Genomic DNA, 23,840 nt, shown 5'->3' with positions numbered 1-23,840 from the left:
TTCTGAAAATATTTTCTAGTGCCAACCAAACACCGAAAAATAAAATTTTGAAGTTTGTTTTCTGAAAAAACATTTCACATGAAAAATATTTTACATTGTAAAACATTTTACATCGAAACAAACAGAGCCTCAATTTATAACTTTTTACTTATTTAAAGCTGACAAAGTTACTAAGAGACAAAGATAACCTTAATAGCAAAGTACCTAGTTATTTAGTCATTAAGGACAATTTAAACATTCATTCGATAACAAACTACTGTACAACTTATTTATCCAAACAATTTGAATTTTTATTCAAACTTATAAGAAGCAATGCTTGTTATCGAATTGACAAATTTACACTCCCTCCTCTCAGAGGGAGTTCATTTTGGTTCCCTCACCTGAAAAGTAGATAATCATTATTCACTTTGTTTTCCAAATCATACTGAGAATTCCATGTCGATGGTTAGGAGAATATATATATATATATATATATATTTTTTTTTTTTGTAGGACGTGGTATTTAGCCAATCTTGCAAAAATAAAAAATAAAAAAATTCAACGAAATGTCCTATCGATAAATGTTTGATCGAATAACACTCCTATTGCACGTAGCATTGCTCGGTACCGGAAACCACTTACAACGATCCCCTGATTCACTACGCACTTTTTTTATTTATGTGTAAAGTCTGTAATTATTGTTACGTATGTAATGGAACCTAACAAATCTCAACTACCTTAGTCTGATGATGTTGCTATCAGTGGAACATGATGAACCCTTGAGCTGGTTTGTTTGTCCCACCATTTTTGTGTTAATGTAAGTTATTTAGGGAAATGATATCACCATCTACTGAGTGATTGTTAATGTGCAGAATATGTGTTATTAATTCTAAATGTGGAAAGTGTAAAATATCTATTCGATTTTTTACACATTCCACGTTATTTGTTTCTTAAATCATTATTACGAGTAGTTGTTTTTTGATAACTGGATGTCCGGAGAACTTGTAGCACCTATATACTAATTGTTAGCAAGAGAGAGTTTTAATTCTACTAACACACCATAAGTGTGATAATAGGAATTCACCATTTTCCCATGGGGACAATTTCGTCTTTCAACAAGTTCACTCTCAGAGTAGTTAGGGTTCAATTTCTTTCTCGCCCGTTCACTTGAAATATTGAGACAGAGGTGCACACCAATTTGGTAACAAATACAAAAAGAGATTAAATTTTTTATACCGCCGGTGTAAATATTTGTTTCCTCCGAATCAATTATATTATGTCACGTCGTCATGTTCTGTTGGTTGGGACCACTGTCTTGCAACGTGGCGCGATGTCCTTTTACAAAAATCTAGAGCAGTCTAATGCTCTCCCTCCCTCTCCACAATTCTTACGCGGGAAACCACCCCCTTGGTGATTGGGTTAATTGGTTCTCTTTTTTAACACAACCCCTAATAAATTAAAGAAAGTTTAATACTACTAAGTTCTACTAACATTAAGGTTACGTTTGTTTCAATGTAAAATATATTTTTTAAAAATAATTTACCTATTTTTCGGTGTTTGGTTGGACAAAGAACAAGGAAAACATTTTTCGGTGTAAAACATTTTCCACTATTTAGGTAAAATGACTTACGTCGGAGATGGCGGTAAGTTATTTTCCAAAACCTTTGTCTCTTCACATGATTAATTAAACATTTTATGCAAAATCATTTTACATAACAAATATTTTCCATCAAAAAATATTTTCCATCGCAACAAAACGGAGCATAATTAATTAAACTGGGGTGTCCTGAGATGCTTTCGGTGTGCATCTAGAACATCCCCCCTCTCTCGCTCCCGTCCCTGTTCTACGACCCGATACGGCACTCTCTCTCTCTCTCTCTCTTTCCAATACAAACACACTCCACTCTCACTCCAACATTTTCTCCGGCCTTCAAAATCAAACACACTCAGAAATAACACAACAAACCCTATGTTAGAACCCTAATTCCTATCTCTCTCTCTCTCTCTCATCCATCCATCAACCAACCAAACCCTAGTACCAAAAATGGCCACAAACCCGCCCCCTCCCGGCGTCTGGAAATCATCCGCCGGCACCTCCGTCCACATCCCCCCCGTCGACTCCGCCGTCTACTACTTCCCCCAGGGCCACGCCGAGCAATCCTCTCTCTCCTCCTTCCTCTCCCCTCTCGTCACCTCCCGCCCGATGATCCTCTGCCGCGTGACCTCCGTCGCCCTCCTCGCCCACCCAGACACCGACGAGGTCTTCGCCAGAATCCGCCTCGTCCCCGCACGCGACCCCCACGCGACCCGACGGAACCCTCACGGCGCCGAAGAAGATGATGCGGTGGTCTCGTTCGCGAAGGTGCTGACGCCGTCGGACGCGAACAACGGCGGGGGGTTCTCCGTCCCGAGGTTCTGCGCCGACTCGATTTTCCCTCCGTTGAACTTCAACGCCGACCCACCCGTGCAGAACATTTCCATTACCGACGTGCACGGCGTCGTTTGGGAGTTTAGGCACATTTACCGAGGGACGCCACGTCGGCATTTGCTCACAACCGGATGGAGCAAGTTTGTTAATAGTAAGAAACTGGTGGCGGGGGATTCGGTGGTGTTTATGAGGAACCGGCGGAGCGGGGAGCTTTTCGTCGGTGTGAGGAGGGCGGTCCGGTCGAGTGCGGGGGCAGGGGGGAGGTGGAATTATCCGGTGGGGTCAGTGAAAGTGGAGGGGGGGTGGGAGAGGAGTGGAGGGGGTAGGGTTTCGCCGGAGGAGGTGGTGGAGGCCGCGGAGTTGGCCGTGCAGGGGAGGGAGTTTGAGGTGGTGTGTTACCCGAGGGCTGGGTGGGCGGATTTTGTGGTGGGGGCGGAGGCGGTGGAGGAGTCGCTGAGTGTGGTGTGGAGTGGAGGGATGAGGGTTAAGATGGCTGTGGAGACTGAGGATTCGTCCAGGGTGAGTTGGGTTCAAGGGACGGTTTCTTTGGCTGTTGTACCGGATAATAACTGTCCGTGGCAAGGTTCGCCGTGGAGAATGCTGCAGGTATAATCTTTGTATAGGGTTAATTCAATATGTGTTAATATGATTGCTTCTCAGTGTGGTTTTTTTTTTCATTTTCTTTTGAGGGTAATTTTTTGTTATGGAATATGCAATGATATCCAAGCTCCTAAAGCCTGAACTCATTTAGGAATTGCTTGTCCTTTTGGTGTACTACTCAATTAAGCCCCTTTGGATGGTGAGAAATGAAAGGATACCAAAAATGTGTTCGTGGGGTAAGGTTGGAAGAAGTGTCTTAGAAAGCAAATAAATTTGTGAGTTTGTTTGTTGCAAGTGTTGATACGTGTGGACTTGGGTTGTATTATTGTAAAATATGGGTTTAGGCTGCGCCTGGCGTCATGGATTATTTCTTGTCCTTGGTCTTAGTTGGCTCGTTGGTGGTTGAACCAGTAATGCCCTTGGAGCCCTGTGCATATAAACTATAACTATCAGAGTGAGCTGTTAGATTTTGATCCTTGTATCTGTTTGGATTGCCTTCGACATAGGATGCAGGAATTTGGTATATGATATGGGGTTTGATTTGTTTAAGAGTGTGAATGAGGTATTTGTTTGGGCCAGTCTTGTGTACACTCCTCTTAAGTTGCATAAGCTGATGGATCTGAAATGGTGAATCTAAGCTATTGATCATATCCACTTTGGTTCATAATCGACAGCACTTTTGGGTGCAACCCTGAGATCAGTCGGCCTAAAAGAAATGCTATTTTTTCATCCTAACCAACACCATTTGGGGGCATAATTAAACACCCTGTTGGTACAAAGCACACTTTGATTAGACATTTAGCTTGCCTCACGGCCCTCACCACCACTTCTATGCGTAAACCACTTTGATGCATGACAACATACTACATTAATTTGCAACTATGGCCTTTTTGTACAGAACTCGCATCATTTTAAGGGGGTCATAGTTTTTGCCTTTATGCGCACAATTGATTGAGTTTTTTCTGAAACAACCATGAATGAACTAACTCCAAAAAAGCACAAGGAATTAGCAAAACTATGGGTTTTCCCATTGCAGAAGATTTCAACTATAGAAATCTAAGAATGCCATAGCTGTGATTAGAATATGAGAATTACAGGATTGCAAGGTAAGATCAAGGTTGGAGTCAATATGTACCGGTAATGCTAATCAAAAGGCAGATAAAACGTTACTCATTGAGGAACAAGATTTCTTGTGTGTACTGTACAATAGTTGGGATGCAAGTCTCAAAGCAAGAAGCCTGCATGGGGTATCAATGATCCTCAAATAATGAACTTGTGAATTATTATTCGCTGCAACAATTTGTTTCGGGAAGGTTAAAAGGATGAATATTCAAGATCTAATATTACTTTTATGTGCAATAATGTGACAATAAACTCAACTAAGGGAGATATAATTTGCGTTACGAGTTTCTAAATGTTGGAGTGGAATAAGAAGGGAGCAGTGTTGGAGTGCGATGAGCAGTTTTTCATTTTAGGAGATTGGTTTGTGGTTTTGATGTGATAGATTTCTTGATTATGGCAGTATATATAGCCTCTGTATTTGATCTGACTAGTGGAAAAGTAGGAGTTTGATGTTGGAATGTAGTTTTAAGCGCTAGAAAAGAAAGGTCCTTGTATGTGTTAATTTGCTAGTTTCTTTTCTAAGAGAAGAAAGGGGAACCAAGAGACACCTTTTAAAGAGGATTATGACATTTGTCGTTTACAAATCATAAGCAATTATGACAAGTTATAAAGATAAGAAGAGGAATTGTAATTTCCAGAAGGCTGGATAAACCGCATCATCTTGTGCCTCTGTCCATCTGTTTGTTCGTCGATTCTTCCATGGGTTACTGGTTTTGATCACCTTGTTGCTCAGTTTTCAAAACTAGAAGTTAAGTGTGTCTGTGTGACGTGTTGTGTATACACAATGCTTTGCTTATATTCTGCTTAACATAGACTAGGTTTGTGCTTAGTTGCTATGTAAATCATGACTGAGATGCAAATAGAAAATGTACTATGGAAACCAGATGATCTTAGACTCTCTATCTCTCTCTCTCATCTGAGTGCGGGCCTCCGTTTGCTCAGATGTACACCTGCACACAAGTAGATGATTGACTTACTGACATAAGGTACCTGAGTATTGTAGTATGGGCGATTTTCTTTGTAATTGCAGGGATATGGTAGCTATGCTTCCCTATCTCGATCGTTTTTCATTCAGTCACTGCTTTTACTTACATTGTCATTCTGTACAGAATTGGGGAAGCTTGCCCTTTTACTGAGTTACAAAAGAGCGCAACTTTAAGATTGTGAACATCCTGTGATGCTGCTTCTATTAACCACCACCCCTTCCCTTCTTTGTGAGGATACTATTTTTACTTCTGAACTATCCTGAAGTGGTTACGTTTGGCTTTGCCACAGGTTACGTGGGATGAACCTGAAGCTCTTCAGAACATAAAGAGAGTGAGCCCTTGGCAAGTTAAATTTGTCGCGCCCACACCACCGCTCCATTCCACATTCCCTCCTTCAAAGAAATTCAGAATTTCTCAGAATCTTGAGTTGCCAACTGAGGGGGACAGAGACCTCTTCTTTCCTATGAATGTTTTTAGTAATTCACTGACAGGGAACTTGAACCCGTCATTGATGAATTACGATTCTTTTCCTGCTGGCATGCAGGGAGCCAGGCAAGATACATATTATGTATCGACTTTATCCAACTTCATTTGTGAGAATAGCCATAACATCTTCAGTGATGAGTTTTTTGGCAAAAATGCACCGGAAGTGGAAACTGTTTCAACTGAACTGAACATTGGCAGTTCACATTGTGACAACTTGTCACCTGATAGTCAAAGCAGTGTCCATTTTTTGGACAACGAGCTAACTGGAAAACAGGGATGCAGCCCCTCAACAAAAGTCAGTTTGGGATCATTCCAGTTGTTTGGTCAGATTATCCATGCGCCTGTGGAGAGTGGCTATGATGGTGTTGGTTGTGCAGAAGGTAATGAGTGTAAAATGTCCAAAAAAACGGAATGTGGGAATAATTCGCTGGATCTTTCTTTAACCAGCCCTTACACAAAATTACGAGATGGGCTTGATGTTCATTGCCAAAGAGCGTCAGCTGTTGAAGCATGTTCTTTATGAATGGGGGCTCTTGTTGACTTCAACAAATTAGCAGCTGTACAGGTATGCACATCTCTGTTTCTGTGCTAAAGCATTGGCTCTTATCATCAAATATGCAGCTCTGAGCATGCTGACAATTTTTTACAGCATCAGTTAAGCTTTTAACTTGGCTAATTATTTCTGGTTTTTGAGACTTTCCTTTAGTTGGTAACACAATGATAAGTTTCGCTAGTGGTGCTTTGCAAAAATTTGTGAAACTTTCTTAAGAGGCCTGGGGCTAAGAAAATGTTTTGGACGCAAATCATTCTTCCTTGCTAACTGCAACGTCCCATCAATAATGCCTTCCCCTCCTGTAAATATAGCTTGCGTTGTGCCTCCGTAAAAACCTAGGGGCATGTGGATCCTGAATGAAAAATAGGTGACATGTTGCACCAAAGTTTTTTGTTGTTTTTCGACCCTCTTTCTTCTAGCTTTTTTACGATCATCGCAAGGTTTTCGTTGGTGTTTTGTGTTCGTACAGAGGTATATCTCTAATGAAGAATGTCTAGTTTTGATGCCATGTATTTGTACCTTATAGTTTCAGGCCGTCCTATACATCATTTACAGGGAACTTCTATTCGGCAACTCTTATCTGAACTCGAAACGTGCCTTTAAAAATACACAGTTTTTGTTTAAAGATCTTTCGAATTCTATATATTGTATTTTCTTGTTAATTGTGGATGTCATATTATCAACCTACGCTCTTATTCATGTCACCTTTACATTTATTGTAAACTTTAGCCATTTGTGTTGCTCAAAACTGATTGGATTTCTTCAAAGAAACTAACAGTGGGACAAAATGTGGGCAGCCGGGGATCACATGCCTTCTAAACTTTGGTTCTCTTCTGGCTTGGCTAACCGTTCTCACATTTAATGCAATGTCGTTAGTTTCTAGCAAGTTTTCCTAACGGTGAGTTTTGATCATCTCATCCTCAATTGATAGCACAGTAGGGAAAATTTTTAAATACTTGGATTGCCTGGGGCTCAGTTTGAGTGGCAGGAACCAAGGACCACGAATGGGTATCTCATTCCCAGGAATGTCGTTCTCAGTAAAATGATACAGAAATAATCCCATTGTAGTGTTGGCTTAACTTAGGAATGTTATCCATATAAAGAAGACAAAAATTTATTCAAGCGTTTGATTTGACCATCGAAACCAGAAGAATGGAATGAATTTTTACTTAATTTTCAGGAGAACACCATTTTAGCATTTAGTTTTGGATTTTTCATACACCACAGTCTACTTGGGTATCACTAGCTTCACTCCTAAACCGGGAAAGTCTTACCTAGTCTATCATATGTACCGAGTACAATAGTGACGTTCCAGCTGATGCTTTTGCTCTGTTGCTTAAGTGTTCACTTGTGAACTGACAAGTATGAACTTGATAAGCCTGAATCAAAACATGTACAAAGTCTAGGATTCCTGCCATCCAAACGTGGGAATCTCAGGGATCGGGAATCACATTCACATTCCGCCCTAGGATTCATGCCATCTAAACATAGCCTATATGTGAATATGTGACATTACGTGGTTATTGTCTGCTCCAAACTACTCTACAAGCACTTGTAATATTGGAAAAGTAGGTTTACTCTTCATTTCTAATCATCTGTTGCTTTGGAGTCATAAACTGTTGCATGCACTTGCATTGATGTAGAAGAGAAAAGACACCTAACCGCCACAGAAATGGAGGGTCTTGAAAATCATTAATATAGCAAGATATACATTTAACCTTTCTTTACTCGTATATTTTCTTGGATGAGAAGGTGATGCATAATTTCACTTGCTATGAGTTTTAAGTTGCGACTTCTATTTGCTACCAAGTTTGTCTTAACATTTTCTATTGCATCTTGGTATCCAGGTAATCAAGGCAGGCTTGAAGCTGACTTGTAGTCTGATTAATGAAGTAGAGTTACTTGTCTGAGGTAGTTCGCGTTAGTTTGCGATGTTAGGGATTTGTGACCATTGCAGACATTGTTTAGTGGTTTTTATCTACTCGTAGATTTGTATGTAAGGTTTTAGATAATCAGATTTGACACACATAATTGTCCCTGTTAGCGGAGGAATGCCGACAGAAGGTGTGGCTTGGTGTTTGAAAACAAGAGCCAATGATATTGCCTTTGTTTTCTTGATAGTTATGGCTTTTCACAGTTTGGTTAGCTCTTAATGCTGCGTTTGGTTCTGGATCTATTGAGGGGAATGCAAAGGACAAGGAAAGGGGGAAGAAACCGAGGAATTGAAATTCCATGCCTCTTTGTTTGTATGAAGCAAAATCAGACCATATTACTACAAGATATCTCTGATCAATTATGCTTTGTTTTAGCTGAATTTCGTTTATCAGGCAGCATGTTTTCAGTCTATCAAATGGAGGCTCCACGTCTCTCTTAGATACTCTCTAGATTCTCTCAATGCCTTTTTCTATTTTCAGAAGGTTTTTGCGCAGAAAAAACCTACAAATACAGCAATCTCTTATCTTTTGAGGGAAATATAGAGTTCCTCGGACATTTCTAAATTATCAAGGGGCGTTAACAACAAATTCAATTTTTTTTTTCTAGGTTTTTGTGTTGTGTAAATAGATATAATCCATATAATCTTGGTTCAGGTCATTTTGGGCAAGCGGAGCATAACTACATTGTGTGGGGCTAATCGTTTTGATTTACCATCTCGTTTGGTTTTATAAGAATAGCCTCGATGCAACTTAAAGGAAGAAATTACTAACGGGAGAGAGGCGAAATCAGAAAAAGATCAACCACCACATCATATCCCCGGTTAGCCTAGGGATCCGCTATACCAGATGCCTCTATTATATCAAAACGTGAACAAACAAATAGCTTATGCCAACTTGAATCTCTTTTTCCTTGTAAGTCAAGTGTTTAGGCCAGCTCAGGTGCACCTCGAATCTTGGTACCCGTTAGCCTCAGATAGCTTCGTCTTTCAAGCCCCCGCCAACTTTTGCTAGAAACACAGTTCTAACTTTCTCGAGTCTAGCCACAGCATCTTTCATGTCGATCCTCTCTCTGGGCTGATCTTTCGAACAATCCAGGGCCAAATGCAAGACTGACAACACACATTGCTCCTTTGCAGCGAAATTTTCGTCTTCGTTTCGGATCAAATTGGAGTCCACAGCTGAAAGCAATGAACCAGAACACAATAACTGACTGACCCAACTTTTCAAGTTCATTTCTCCTGAAAACATCTCGTTTGTTGGCTTCTTTCTTGTAAACACTTCCATTAAAAGAACACCGTAACTGTAGACATCGCCTCCGGTAGAGACTATTCCTTCCATTCCATACTCTGTGCACGACATTAAACTCCTCAGTACCATATCGACTAATGAAAAATATAGTCAAGATGAGGGAAACAAATTTGCAAAATAGGAACATGGAAAAAAAAAAAGGATAGTAGACATCACCTGGTGCCATGTACCCAATCGTGGCGAGGGTCTTGGTTTGTTCTATATACTCCCCTTCACCAAAGAGTTTGGCAATACCAAAATCACCAACACGTGCAACCATATCTGCATCTAGAAGGACATTGCTGGGCTTCAGATCGCAGTGAACAATAGGCGTTGCAAGGCCGTGATGAAGATATTCCACAGCGAATGCAACATCTATCATTATGTTTAGCCTTTGCAGGACATCCAGGAAATAGTTGTGAGAGTACAACCACTTTTCGAGGCTCTCATTTGGCATGTACTCCAGCACCAGGGCTTTGAAATCCATACTACTGCAGCTGCTAATGATTTTGAGGAGATTTCTGTGACGGATATTGCACAGGACTTCACATTCAGCATTGAAACTCTTGAATGCTCCTTCTGCTTGTAAATTGAAAACCTTGACTGCAACAGTGATCCCATCCGAAAGCGTTCCTTTATACACAGTCCCGAAACTCCCTCTGCCAAGTAGGTTGCTTTCACTAAATGCATCCGTTGCCTCCACAAGTTCTTGATACGAGATTCTTCTCCAGACAACAGCCACCGATTCTACTTGACTTGGTAATTGCTTACTGCCTCTTCTGCATCTTACCAACACAAATATGAGTGTTGCCACAAGTATTGCAGATGCAACTGATGGCAAAATATATTTCAGTAAATCCAACGTTGTCCTCGATGGCTGAAGCTTTTTAGTTTTGCACGGAGGGACTTGAAATCGAGGTGCACCACACAGCCCAGCATTTTGCACAAACGATTGAGCTGTCAAGTTTGCAAGATTTCCTCCAGTAGGAATTTCACCTCGCAATCTGTTGAAGGAGAGATTTAAATATTGGAGATACCGTAGTTCCTCCAACGACTTAGGAATGCCTCCAGACAAATTGTTAATGGATAGGTCCAAGAATTCCAAGTTAATCAAGTTTCCCAGTGACTCAGGTATAGTTCCTTGTAGTTTATTATGTGCTAAAGAGAGAGTGACTAATGTCTGCGCACTTCCAATGGTGCTTGGGATATCGCCAGATAACCGATTCCACGACAAGTCTAACTGTGATATGACCTTCAATTTGCCAATATCCGGTGGTATATAGCCACTTAGAGAATTCGTCGACAGGTTTAGACCAATGAGATCTGTAAGGCTCCACAAGGTTAAAGGTATTGTGGCAGTCAAGTTGTTGGAGTCTAAGTATAGAGATCTTAGGGGTTTTTGTTCACCCAAACAAGGCGGGATCGGACCATAGAGCTTGTTCCCACTTAGGTATATGTCTCCCAACTTAATACACTGGCAAAGATCCTTGGGGATGGATCCTCCGAGGCTATTGTGCTCAAGATACAAGCGTTCGAGGCTTTTTAGTTTTCCAAGAGTTGGCGGGATAAAGCCTGTCAACTCATTGTTATCTAAACTTATAACTTCCAAGCTGCTCAAGTTTCCAATGCCGCTTGGAATGTTCCCCATAAGATTGCATCCAAACGCATGCAACGTTTGAAGCGAAGTGGAGAGATTCCCAAGTGAAGCTGGAAGCATACCGTGGAATTGATTATATGATAGTTCCAGCATTTCCAAATGTCTGCAATTTGCTAAGGAAGTAAAAAAGCTCAATTCGCGAGAAGAAGATTCCCGAGTGAGGTTATTCTCACCTATAAAGAATACCCGAAGGAGTCTTAGATTACCAAGTGTATGTGGTATGGAGCCACTGAACCCATTGCCGGACATGTCTATGATTGTAAGCTTCGAGGCATTGCCGATAGAGCTTGTTATGACTCCTCTGAGTTTATTGTAACTTAGATAAAGTTGTTCAAGACTGGGCAGCCATTGGCCAAGGGTCAAAGGAAGATGACCTGAGAGCTGATTCTGAGCTAGGTCAATTCTTCTCAGGGTTGACATGTTGAAGATTTGGAATGGGATTGAGCCGGTTAAGCTTGCTACATGGATGCTCAATCTCTCAAGATTAAGGTTACCGATCTCTTCAGGTAATGTGCCTGCACAAATACACCAAGCTATAAGCTCTATCTCTTTTAAGCTCAAATTGAATTTAATTGTCATGGAAATGACCCAAAGTTTGCTCAAATATTTCAAGGCATGGGCGCATGCTGCTGATCAGCAATATGTTCATAACTTCATAGATAGTCCTATAATGAAAGGAGTAGCTTTATCTGAACGTATGGTAAGTAGTTATGAAGTATATATATGCCCTCTTATCTGCAAAGCTACCATTGACCTCTGTAGAATTGGTAAGAATCATGCTTTTGCCATGATACGATGATATCTATCTCATTCAAACCATGCCTGAGCGAATTCTTGATCAATCAGAAACTCATGGAACAGAGACCACACATCTCAAACCTCAACCAATCCTAAGCCAAGAAATGCTTTTATTCACTGGTGTAACAACCATATTAGTACCCACAGCGACTTTGACACTGGTCGTTGTGGAACCTAGACCACCCATCTCAAACCTCAAACCAAAAGTCAAAAGAGGTTTCATAAGCCGAGAAATGCTTTCATCTCACTTTTGGTAAGCCGAACTCTGTAACATTTAGGGTTCGTTTCAACTATCCACTATGTTTCACTACTTAAAAAGGTTTCCAGCGAACAAATGTGCTGTGATGGGGATTTAATACAAGAGAGATACAATTCTTCTACAAAAAGGACAGTTTTTCTTACATAATGAATGTAAAATAGTCATATCTTAACAAGTGCAAAAGACATTCCAACCAAACCACTTGGGTGAAAGTAGACTGAAACACCATTTTCAATGTTTAAAGAAACATGCGGATCCAATTTCTGGAGTGACCGCAGCAAGCCCATAAAGTTGTCATTACTGTATCTTGTGGCCGTGAACCACTCAAGTTGCACCCGCAAACTCCAAATTCTATAAACCTTGCAGTGACCACCTTGAGGCTTTCCAACCTCATGGTCCATGTATGCGAACGGTTGGTCTCTCCTCATTATTTAAGGGATTTTGTTTTAAAGTTTACAAAACTCATATGTGGTTCATCGTTACCATAGGCAGTAAAGTATGGGAAGTACCTGTCAAGTTGTTATCCCCAATATACAACTCTCTTAGCAAAGTAAGGTTCCCAATGTTCTTAGATATGCTGCCTGTGAACTTATTAACCGACAACGACAACCTTCGAAGCCATCTGCACTCCCATAATCCAGGAGGAAAATGTCCAGAAAGCTGATTGGAAGTAAGGTACAGTTCTTCCAGAAGAGGGAGGTCGTAATGAATGTCTGCAGGGAGGCTTCCAGACAAGCTATTGTTCCTGAAATCAATTTTTCTCAATGAAGAGATGTTGAAGATAAAAGATGGAATGGATCCGGTAAAAGAGCCGCTTGGTGCACTGAATATCTCTAAGTTGACAAAATTACCCATCTCTGCAGGAATTACACCTGCAAAGTCGTAAAAAACATAGCAAGATCTTATTACCTCCACCAAGCTTTAGAGTTGGAATTCTAATTTTCATGTAAGGTCGCAATTTTACATGCATTTTCATGAGATTGCATTAGAGGGTGGTAAGCAATAAGAAAGTAGCTTCATTCAAGTAATAGAAGTAAAGACAATTTGAGCTCATACCATAACAAGATTTAAGAGAAGAGGTCTAGTCCTGATTAAGGAACGGACTCACATTCATCCAAAGTCTACAAACAAGGAAAGCCATAAGCAGAACATAGTCCACAAGATCATAAGCAACCAAATAGACAGCAACACTTTCAAATATAAGCCAGAAATAAGCACATGAATATATGCAAGTGAGGATCCTAGATGCCTGCCTGAGAGAGTCTTTGCTTTGGTTGTGCATGGGTGCGGAGGTAGAAGTCTATGAGTGATTGATCCCTTTCGGGATCCTCTGCGTTATGCCTGTATGGAGTCCCCAGAGGAGGTAGCTGTGCCAGTTGCCCCTAGAATGGATTCACCTAAACACAGGGTGAGACTTAAACTTACCACAAAATCCTGATCATATGGCTCAAAGAATTACATCAAATTAGCCAAAAACAACTTTGTAGAGCATATACAACATGCAAGGCAAGTGTGTGCTTTAGTTATTTTAGATAGCCAACTACATAAATAAAATTGGTCCTCCAAAAGTCCCAATAGAGGCTATCTAAACTACTTTGAGCACAGTTCTTAGCTACATATGTTGAGGAACTTAAGGAGCATGGACACAGACACAGACACAGACACAGACACAGACACAGACATAGAACATGGTAATTCTAAATAAACAGGGATGAGGACACGGAAAACAATACACCCACACCTTACAATAGATATTTAGTTGTTATTTGTACATACATTCCAGCTAGGATAACCTAAACCAATAGTATCTTTACCATTCTTGTCGTTTCTTTGTAAATAGTATTATACAAGTTAAATGAGAGTTTTATTTGATCCATATTCATTTATTCTCACTATTTCTCATATTTTTGGAATATCATACTCTCAGAATAAGCTTTCAATATTATAAAATTAAATTTATCTCTGTCATGTTTCTATGCATGCCCAAGTTTAGAAACAGGTGTCCCTGATGTGCCCAGATAGCCCAGTGTGTCTCTTTCTTAAAAAATAGGTAAATTAATTGGGCACGCCCTGAGAAGCACGAATACGTACACAGACTCTGACACTGACACAGATATGGATATATACACGAGACATGACAATTCTAAATAAATAGTGATATAGACACGACACGGGACATAGACAAAATTATGTATGTGTGTGTACATACATATGGATAGATGTACAGTTTTATTTATATGAACATTCCATCCACAAATAACCAAAACTAATGGTATCTTTACAATTCTTATTGTTTCATTTTTAAATGTTACAAGTTGAACGAGGGTTTTATTTGATTTCAATTCCTATACTCGTATTTTGTTCCTTATATTTTTGAATATCATTACCCCGAAATTATTTTTCAATATAGATTGATCACTTCCATCCGTGTCCAAATTGGGACACTCGTGTCCTTGGTGTGTCCTTTTCTAAAAATAGTTAAATTTATTAGGCACGCCAGGTGGTGTGTCCCATACGTGTCCGTGGTGTGTCGTGTGTCCCCGAAGTATCCGACACGAATATGGCAAGCAATTAAGAGTGTCGATACTTCATAGGATATGACACGTAGCGTGTCCCATACATGTCCTCGCATGTCCCTAGGCATATTGCGTGTCCCCAAAGTGTCTGACACTGATATGACAAACAGTTAGGAGTGTCAGTGCTTCATAGTGCGGAATTATTCAGATACGTTACTTCAATATTTTTGGTTCCACTCTTCCTTTTTCATTTTCTGAAGGAAAGATAAAGATATCCTATAATAAAGTATCACGGATTCACGGCTAAAATGAATAACAATACTATAAGTGTAGAAAGAAAATATAACTTGCTAAAATAAAATATGCACTTCTAACTAGTTATTTTAGCTAGTCATTGTTGTACATGTTCATTAAAGGAAAGTTAGTCATTAGGTGAAGCATACCTTCGAATTCGTTACTGCCAATATACAACTCCTTAAGCATAGTCAAGTTGCCGATTTCTCGCGGAATGCTGCCGTTGAAATCATTGAAGGACAACGAAAGGTACTGAAGATTCCTGCATTTGTATATACTGGATGGAATTTTCCCATACAACCGATTCGCAGAAACGTAAAGTCCTTCTAACTTGAAAGCATGATCACACATATCGTCCGGGAGACTACCATACAAGCTGTTAGAAGTGAGATCGACCGACTGCAACGTCGAAGTGTTGAAGATGGCAAACGGAAAAGAACCTGTAAGCTGGTTGTACTTCAAATCCAATGACACCAACTTGGAAAGATTTCCAATCCCTTGTGGAATACTCCCTTGTAGAGAATTGTAACCTAATCTCAACAGCTCAAGCTTTGAAACGTTGAACAACAGCAAAGGGATGGTGCCTGTGAAATTGTTGTTGTCAAGAAGCAAGTGTTGAAGTTCTGGCAAGGAACCTAACCATGAGGGTACCCCTCCACTAAAGTTGTTGTACCCAAAATACATTCTCTTCAACCTATGCAAATGTGCCAACTCCTTGGGTATTTGGCCATGGAAATTGTTGACACTGAGGTTTAGCAGAGAAAGGAATGAGAGTTCCCAAGGTGTGGAGGGAGGGTGGCAGTGAGACCCATGTCAGAGAGGTTAAGGGCAGTGACCCTTTGTTGGAGGACACCAGCACAAGAGACCCCAATCCAGTTGCAGACTGAGGTAGCTGTGGTCCAGTTATCAGCCAAGATGTTGTTGGGGTCTGAAGTTATGTGTTGCTTCAAGGCAAGGAGTGCAGATTGATCTGTGGTTAAATTGGTCATCGATGAGGAAGCTGTTGGATTGGTCAGCAACATCAGTAGAGCAGCAATGAGGAGGCTAGTTTTCTCCATGTTTGTCTGTAAGCTGTAAGCTGGAAAGGGAAATTATGTTTTTAGGTGATGAGAGGTACATGAAGTGAAAAAATCTGGCTGCCGTTTGTCGTCGGTGTGGCTAGGGCTGTAAACGAACCGAATTGAGCCGAACCCTGTTAAGTTCGGCTCGGGTTCGTTAAGGTATGAGTTCGGCTTGAGTTCAATTCGAGCCTGAACAACTTGGCTCGAGTTTGGTTCGTTAAAATTTTTCAAGGCTCGGGTTCGGCTCAGTTGGGTTCGTTAGGGTAATAGTCTGGCTCGAGTTCGGCTCGGGTTCGATTCGAACTTGAACATCTTGGCTCAAGTTTGGCTCGTTAAACTCAAATGAATCGAGCTGAGCCGAATCTAAGCTCGAATTGAGCTCGTCAAGACTCAGCTTTGGTTCGGCTCAGCTCATTAAACTCAAGCGAACCCAAACTATCTCATTGATCGTATAGAATTTGGGAGAAAAATAAGTATTGAATTATATATACAACCTTAAATTTTTTTACATTTACAAATAGACCCCTATTGAATTATTAATTAAATTTAAGTAGAGGTTCGCGAACATAACCGAACCGAATACCGTTAGGCTCAAGTTCGGCTCATTTATGGAACGAGCCTAGAATTGAGGTTCAGGTTTAGTTCGTTTAGCAGACGAATCGAACTCGAACGAGCTCTTGCAGAGCCGAGTCTCGAACAGTTTGCGAATGGCTCAATTTATTTACAGCCCGAGGTGTGGCCCCCAACCCATTATGGATTGGTAGCAAAATCATTGAACGCAAAAATTTATTACTTGGTCCCGGAGCATTGCAATGCCACGTGCCTTCTCCATCACACATTGGTGCAGTAATTATTTTAGCAGTCTTCAGGCATCACGCGGCGGTGCTGCAACATGCTTTTTCACGAAACATTTTTGTGGAGTCCATAGTAATGGACTCGACAGGAATGTGTGGTAGTGAAATGTGTTGGGGTACAACGTGACGGTACCCCAAGACCAACCATTAGTTTTTCACATTGGTGTGGACTTCAGCTCCACCTCGAAGTTTGTAGCTCCCACACCAACGTGTGGTGGAGACGGCTACCGGAGCACCTTCACATGGTGCTCAGAAAGATTGAATAATCAGTCACATGGAGTAATAGTTAGAACATCCCGGCCCACATGGTGCTCAGAAAGATTGAATAATCAGTCACATGGAGTAATAGTTAGAACATCCCGGCCCTTAACACTTCTTTTTTTCCATACAGAATCCAAAATTTGGGTAAAAATTCCTTGAAATCCACATCATTTCTTGATTGAAAGTTATAACAAAATGAGTTAAACACAAAATTTTTACTCAAAATTAAATTAAGAAAGACGGACATATATTCAAATTTTACAAGGTTATTATTTCTCCTCTCAAATTCACGCTTATGCTTGAATTTGTCTACTGGAGTACTTCATGTTAATTGAAAATTTTTACTCAAATTTAAGTAAAGACAAGAGATGCCTTACCTATTCCCACTAAACATGGCTACCTATTTGATTGGGTGTTTATTGCAGCAGGTAAAAAAGTTGATTATTGAAGAGGAAAACCCCAACAGGCATCAGAAACTTCAAAGATAACTTGAGTTTCAAAGCAGGCTTTTTGCTTTTTCACTTATTCCAGCCAAAAAGCAAAAGAAACAAATGAAAAAGTCTTTGGCTTCAAAACTTTTAAGCTGACAATTTTCATCATGTAAAAAAAGCAATAAAAATGCACACACACACAGACATTTACTGGGAACTCACACTATGATTTAACTAGTTAGAGACCCCATATGTTGCATTAAACAAGGCCTAGAAACAACCTACGATTTCATTTTTAGTACACTAGTCCTTTACTTGGTTGTGAAGCACGCCATACGTACAAAATAAATGTCCGTCCTTCACTTGGTGTTGTTTAAGTCAAGGACTTCCCCGTTCTCTTGAACTTAACTTAAATAAGGCCCATAAACACCCTACGACTTCATTTTTAGTCCACTAGTCCTCTACTTGGTTGTGAAGCCCGCCGTACATACAAAATAAATGTCCGTCCTTAATTTGGTGTTGTTTTAGTCAAGGACTTCCCCGTTCTCTTGAACTTAACTTAAACAAGGCCCAGAAACACCCCATGACTTCATTTTTAGTCCACTAGTCCTCTACTTGGTTGTGAAGCCCGCTGTACATACAAAATAAATGTTTGTCCTTAATTTGGTGTTGTTTCGGTCAAGGACTTCCCCGTTCTCTTGAACTTAACTTAACTTAACTTAAATCTAGAAATTTTGTCATTACTTGAATTTTTTTAGCAATTGTAAGTTTTGCGCCAAATTTTTATAATTTATTGTTTCGTCTCGACAAGAGGAATCGGAAAAGTATTTTTTATTTTTTTTACCTAACCATTTTTAGCCCAAAAAAAAGAAGACATTTTGGCGCTAAAAAGTGATTATTTCTCAAAATACTTGGGTAAAAGGAAAAATTCATTCCCGACGAAACTACGCAATTGGTTTTGAGACAAGTTTAGGCTTTGGAGTGATTCAAATGGGAGAAGAATAGAGGCATTTAGATGCCAATAACCATCTGATTGAAAGTATCCTGTTATACCACCAAGTTCAAGTTTAATAACTCGATGCGTAGTGGAATTACACTCAACACGTTCCCAATGGCAACAATCCACGTTATCGTCTTCCTCCCAAGATGGCAATTTATCGATGCGGTTTGGGAAGTTGATGGAATGTTTGAGTTGCAAGAGAGCAATTCTTTCTTTTTCCAAACACCCATTGCATCCATTTTCTACCGCCGACATAATCGCCAATACCCATACTGACCTCATCAATAAACGTTGCAAGTACTCCATCCCTACACTTAAATAATATGACTTGATGACAAAGTGTTCTATTAAAGTGCTTAATAGAATACTATCAATTGTATGGCGTTTGCTTTTTGCTTAAATAGTGGTTGCAGCTTACCACAACATCATACTGCTATTTCTTAAGAGCATCCGCAATGGTAATAATTAAAACCAATAATCAAAATATGTCACGCCAGCATTTAATTATCCATTTAGTCGATAATCAAACGTAACAACATCTACCTCTACATTGGTTATTTTTGCATCTTTAACCCAAAAAAACCCCCACAATACACAATACACATTTGTCCAAATCGCAAACGAGTTCCAATCACGCACCTGACCACACCAAATTATTGGTCTCGATAAGACGATTCCAATGCATGTGGGGTGTTTTTGAGTTATTGAGTTTAGGTATTGAGTTTTGATTATTGGTAAAAGTTGTTAAGTTTGGTTATAGAATGAATGAAATTTGATTATTCACTAAAAGACTTGTAACTTTGTTTATTAAAATGTTGGGTGTTTTTGAGCATTGTTGTTAAATTTGTTTATCCACACTCATTTGCTTATTACAAGTTGAACATGAAATTTGCACAAAGTGAAGTAACAATATTATAAATAGACTTAGCGGATCAAAAAAAAGTACTTAGTAATTAGATAAATATAAATTAAGGGATGCTTATGTACGTGAAATTCATTATACAAGAGTATATAAATAGTCAAAGTCATTTGTTGACGTAGAAACGTCTTTCACATAATTATATATACAAGTATATAATAACATTAGCGGTCAGCAAACGAAGTTATGAATTAAGCATATATCTCCAAGACTCCAACCACTACAACCCACTCTTCAAGATATAATGTTTCACTATTAAAAATTTAGACCCAATTTGCATCTCCGGTTCTTAATTTAGACCCAATTTGCAACTATGCTGTTGATGATTTTTTTAAACTCAAATTTAGAGGTAGCAATTCAAACTCATATTTCTTAACCCATTCAAATTTGCTCATTTATAACCCAACCCAATCTGCCCATATTATATAATGGGTTAATATGGATTGAACTCATATCAACCCATATTTAAATGGGTTGAGAGTGGGTTAAATATGAGTTAAAATAAAAAATGGCCCAACACCTCTTTCTCTCTCTTAGCTTAATAGTGTAGGCTACGCTTCATTTGATTAAAAAATGCACGAAAAGATTCAATTGGCTAGACTCAGTATAACAAAATTATAAAACGCGTAAAAAGATTTGATTAGCTGGATATTAAATTCCGTGGATTGCACAAGCACAAGGCTGCAAACGAGCCAATCCGAACTTTGTCGAGCTTGGTTCATTTATTAAACGAGTCAAAAATTTGAGCTTAAGCTCGGCTCTAGCTTTAAGGAGTCGAACTTAGGCCATCCACAGTAGTATAATCAAAAAAGGATAACCAAAAATTGACACATCAGCTTTTGATTATTCACTTAAGAGGTTGCTAAGCTTAACAATGTTAAGCTTCACTATGGTCACTTCTAGTCCATAATCAAAATGTGAGGTCCACTACAATTTCATTTTCTCTCCCCCCTGTTTCCCGTCATTCACTTCCCTCCATTTACGTTTTTTATGAGTTAAAATATATCGATTCCCTATCTTAATTTTGAAAAAAAAAATCGGTAACTTTCTTCTCTCCTATTATGATTTTTCCCTTTTTTTTTTTGGGCGTAGGTAGTAGAAATAGGAAAAAAGAGTGAAATACCTTAATCCGGCGACAATGAATTGAATTGTAGATGATCGAGAGATATGAGTTTCACTTTTGGAGGAAAAGAAAGAGAAATAGTTTGTTGGCGAAGTGAAAAAGATATAGAATAATGAAAAATCTTGGCTACATAAAAAATTTATTCTTCAATTTTATTTTTTTAACCAAAAAAAAAAAGAGTGGGCGAAGAATGGAAGAAGAAAATACTAGTTGAAACACGTGTGTATATAAATTTTGGAACTAGTTAACTTATGTGGTGTAGGATCCACAAATTTTGATTATTGAAAAATGTTGTTAGTTTTGGTTATCTAAAGCCCAAAATTTGATTATTTCTAAGGATGTTGCTAAGTTTGATTATACCATTGTGAGTAATCTTTTGCACCAACATTGTTAACTTTAAAAACAATTGGCATTTGATTATACCACTGTGGATGACCTTAGTCATTTACTACTAAACAAGTCTCTTTAATCGACCTCTCTTAACGAGCCGAGCTCCAATCAAAAAATGACAAAAAAAAAGAAGTCAAAAATTGTCTTTTAAAAAAATGAGTTCCAATCAATTTTTTTTGTACTTTTTCGATTCGTCTCGTCGAATCAATAAATCATAAAGTTTGACACAAAACTGATAAATGCGATTTTTTTTAATAAAGACAAAAAAAAAGTCACTCCTAACTTTTTAATCCAAATCCACCCTAAGGCACATTTAATCTTTCAGCAAGTTACGTCACCTTTTAAATGAGTTTCCGTTCTAATTAAAGCTGGTTAATTTAATTCGATACCTGTTCATTAAAGTTTTTTTGTAATTTTTATCCAGTTTGTTAAAGTTTGTGAAATGGAAAATTTCGAAACATTTTTTCTTGGTACGTACAGTATTGTGAATTTTTTGCTAGAATAGAAAATGGGTCGGGTCAGGTCGAGTTTGGGTATGGCCTAACCCATATTCGACTCGACCCCGTTTAAAATTGTTTTTTTGAAAGTATCTTGAATATTGCAAAAAATATTAGGGTAAAAGTAAAATAAAATAAAAATAAAAACTTTTTCGATTCTCTCGTCGAGACGAACTAATAGAGGTAAAAAGTTTGTCACAAAACAAACAAATACAAAATAAAATTGAATAGAGACAAAAAAAAAAAACCAGAGACAATTTAATGTTTTTTTTAAGGTTTTTTTTTAAGGCATGACTTGCGGCTTTTTTTTCTTATTCGATTCTGAAAGGTTCGTAGATGTGGTATTTTTGTTTAGCAAGTCTGAGTTTCGATATAGGGGAATTAGTTTATTTATTTATTTATTTATATTTAAAAATAAAAATAAAATAAAACGGGTCGGGGTAGTCGGGTTTGGGTTTGGCTTGACCCATATTCGATCTGACCCGTTTCAACCCGTTGATTTTTTTTAAACCCATATTTGACCCACCCATATTTAACCTGCAACCCATTTCAATCCGTCCAGACCTGTTCGTTTGCCACCTTTACTCAAATTCATGATTGCCGCTTAAGTTATTTCATATCAGCAATAAAAACTTTTACTTAATTAAATGCTGGAGATGTTAAATTGTCGCAGTCATCTTTAAAAACGTGTTGTACTTGTTTATCTGGTTTTTGAAGGTTTTGTTGAAAACACGGCCAGCTCAAACCAGCTAGCTTACAACAACAATAGTATCTATGTAGTTTCTAATCATTGGGGGTATAGATAGAGGATGATTAGAGATAGAGCTAACCTTTGGCAATATGAACCGAGTGGTTGCTCTCAGAATACCACTGAAACAGTGACCCTCTATACCTATTATGTTGCGGAACCATATACCCCCAAATCAAAGCCTAATGGTATCAGAGAAGTTAACTTAATGAACCAATTCAAACCAGCTAGCTTAAAACATACAGTAAAAACCAATGCTCCATTATTGGCGCCATAAGATGAATCAGCTTCAAGGTAACTACATAATCCAATCAAAATGTTGGAAAACCCTCGCAATTCAACTTCACTCGTTTATTTAACTCATTTTCAAGAGATCAATTATTGCTATGGATAAAGACAAAAAAGAACGTATGAATTGTAAAAAGGAAAGTGTGAACACAAATACTCTTTTCTTGGGCACCAATGTGCACGTGAAAGGGTTGAAGGTTGGGCTGGCTTTTTAGTCTCCTAAGTGGACCCAATAACGCTCAAGATCATTGACTTCGTCAGGGTAATGACCCAATCAATGGGGATTGATATAGGATATGAAAGTGTTCTATGAAAAGAACATCTACGAAAGAGAAATGAACGGTTCATATTCACAACACTGTCTCAACCGTTTATTTCTCTTTCACGTTCCTTTTCATGGAACAATTTCAAGTAACCTAACATTTCCTCAATCAATTTTGGACTAATTTTTCTTTTTCTTTTTTACTAAGCTGATACAAGAGGAAGGAAAAAGAAATTTTGGACTAATCGACTTCCATGGCCACAGGCTTTGCTTCGACACTGAATGAAATTCTACTTTGCGTGCCTATCATCGAGCAAAACCAAATTGAACAACACGGTACACCATCTCTTTCAACCATATTCAAAACTAGGCGTCAAATTATAAAAATATTTGAACATTGCCACTGCATTTTTTTGGGCCTCCTAAGCTTTTGAACGGGGCCAATTTTATTCAGATAGGCAGGCATGCACTCTCAAATGAACACATAACTGTGCACAACAGTCAACAACGTATAAGAGGCTTAAATCTTTACGGCCCCCAATTTGAAACATTTCTCCGGGGCCTGAAGCTGCTTGGGCTTCTCTTTTGCCAATGTGTGTTGGAGAACGGTCTGGAGCACTTAGTATTTTTCTGCAAGTACAAAAAAGAGGGGAGAGACGAAGGAGTTGGCTGATTGTCACCTAGCATCTAGGAGCCTTCGGAAATCTTTGGTTGGCGTTCAAGTTTTGACTCTTATTCTCTTTCTTTCGATTCCTGTGTTAGGCAGTCTACACGGGAATTTGCTTAAGTATAAGTTGGCCCCTTTCTTGTGGACGGTAAGATTAATTAATCGATCTATCAGGCTAGATCATGGTGGATTAAGTGTTCCCGATTGGAATTTTTCAATAATTTAGTTTTACCTTTTTGTTTAGTAAACTAGGTCCGGCCTCGTGCTAAGCACGAGAATCATGCCCGTTGAAGAAGGTGTTTTTTGCCCGTTGCAGGAATTGTTTTGATGTTTTGAAGGCTGAGGTAGTTGTTTTTTTTTTTTTTTTGGTTGCAACAGTAGACCAGAAATGAAGACATAAATGTAGACAAAAACGTGCAGAGGTCTGTGAAGAAGCAGCT

At 38.9% G+C, this 23,840-nt stretch overlaps 2 protein-coding genes across 4 annotated transcripts; one reads left to right on the top strand and one right to left on the bottom strand.

Annotated features, from left to right (window-relative positions):
* The first annotated feature begins 1,832 nt into the window (after positions 1-1,832).
* On the top strand, positions 1,833-8,413 carry LOC131307685 (auxin response factor 17). Its single transcript, XM_058334321.1, has 3 exons — positions 1,833-3,013; positions 5,405-6,166; positions 8,002-8,413. Exons 1-2 carry the CDS (start codon positions 2,024-2,026, stop codon positions 6,122-6,124), a joined length of 1,710 nt encoding a protein of 569 aa, XP_058190304.1. The 5' UTR covers positions 1,833-2,023; the 3' UTR covers positions 6,125-6,166; positions 8,002-8,413.
* Positions 8,414-8,844: 431 nt separating this feature from the next.
* Positions 8,845-16,026, bottom strand: LOC131307684 (receptor kinase-like protein Xa21). 3 transcript variants are annotated; one of them, XM_058334318.1, is made up of 5 exons: positions 15,049-16,026; positions 12,599-12,961; positions 9,553-11,547; positions 9,367-9,434; positions 8,845-9,336 (listed from the first exon to the last, which is right to left on the bottom strand). In XM_058334318.1, the coding sequence occupies exons 1-5, from the start codon at positions 15,581-15,583 to the stop codon at positions 9,058-9,060; spliced, it is 3,240 nt and encodes a 1,079-aa protein (XP_058190301.1). In that variant the 5' UTR covers positions 15,584-16,026; the 3' UTR covers positions 8,845-9,057. The 3 variants fall into 3 exon arrangements, with proteins under 3 accessions (XP_058190301.1, XP_058190303.1, XP_058190300.1); XM_058334320.1 differs by adding an exon at positions 13,146-13,486 and having other exon boundaries at positions 8,845-9,434; positions 15,049-15,164; XM_058334317.1 differs by having other exon boundaries at positions 8,845-9,434.
* Between the last annotated feature and the right edge of the window lie 7,814 nt (positions 16,027-23,840).

Source organism: Rhododendron vialii, chromosome 11a (genome assembly GCF_030253575.1).
Source record: "Rhododendron vialii isolate Sample 1 chromosome 11a, ASM3025357v1".
NCBI lineage: Eukaryota > Viridiplantae > Streptophyta > Magnoliopsida > Ericales > Ericaceae > Rhododendron > Rhododendron vialii.
Note: the sequence above shows the minus strand (reverse complement) of the source record. Positions and strands in the feature narration are given on the sequence as shown.

Coding starts and splice junctions, on each gene's coding strand:
- LOC131307684 (XM_058334317.1), bottom strand. CDS start 15,583: ATGTATTTTGGGTACAACAACTTTAGTGGAGGGGTACCCTCATGGTTA. Junction 12,962..15,048: donor TGGCAGTAACGAATTCGAAG/GTATGCTTCACC, acceptor ACGACTTTGCAG/GTGTAATTCCTGCAGAGATG. Junction 11,548..12,598: donor TGGGGATAACAACTTGACAG/GTACTTCCCATA, acceptor GTATTTGTGCAG/GCACATTACCTGAAGAGATC.
- LOC131307685 (XM_058334321.1), top strand. CDS start 2,024: ATGGCCACAAACCCGCCCCCTCCCGGCGTCTGGAAATCATCCGCCGGC. Junction 3,014..5,404: donor CGCCGTGGAGAATGCTGCAG/GTATAATCTTTG, acceptor GCTTTGCCACAG/GTTACGTGGGATGAACCTGA.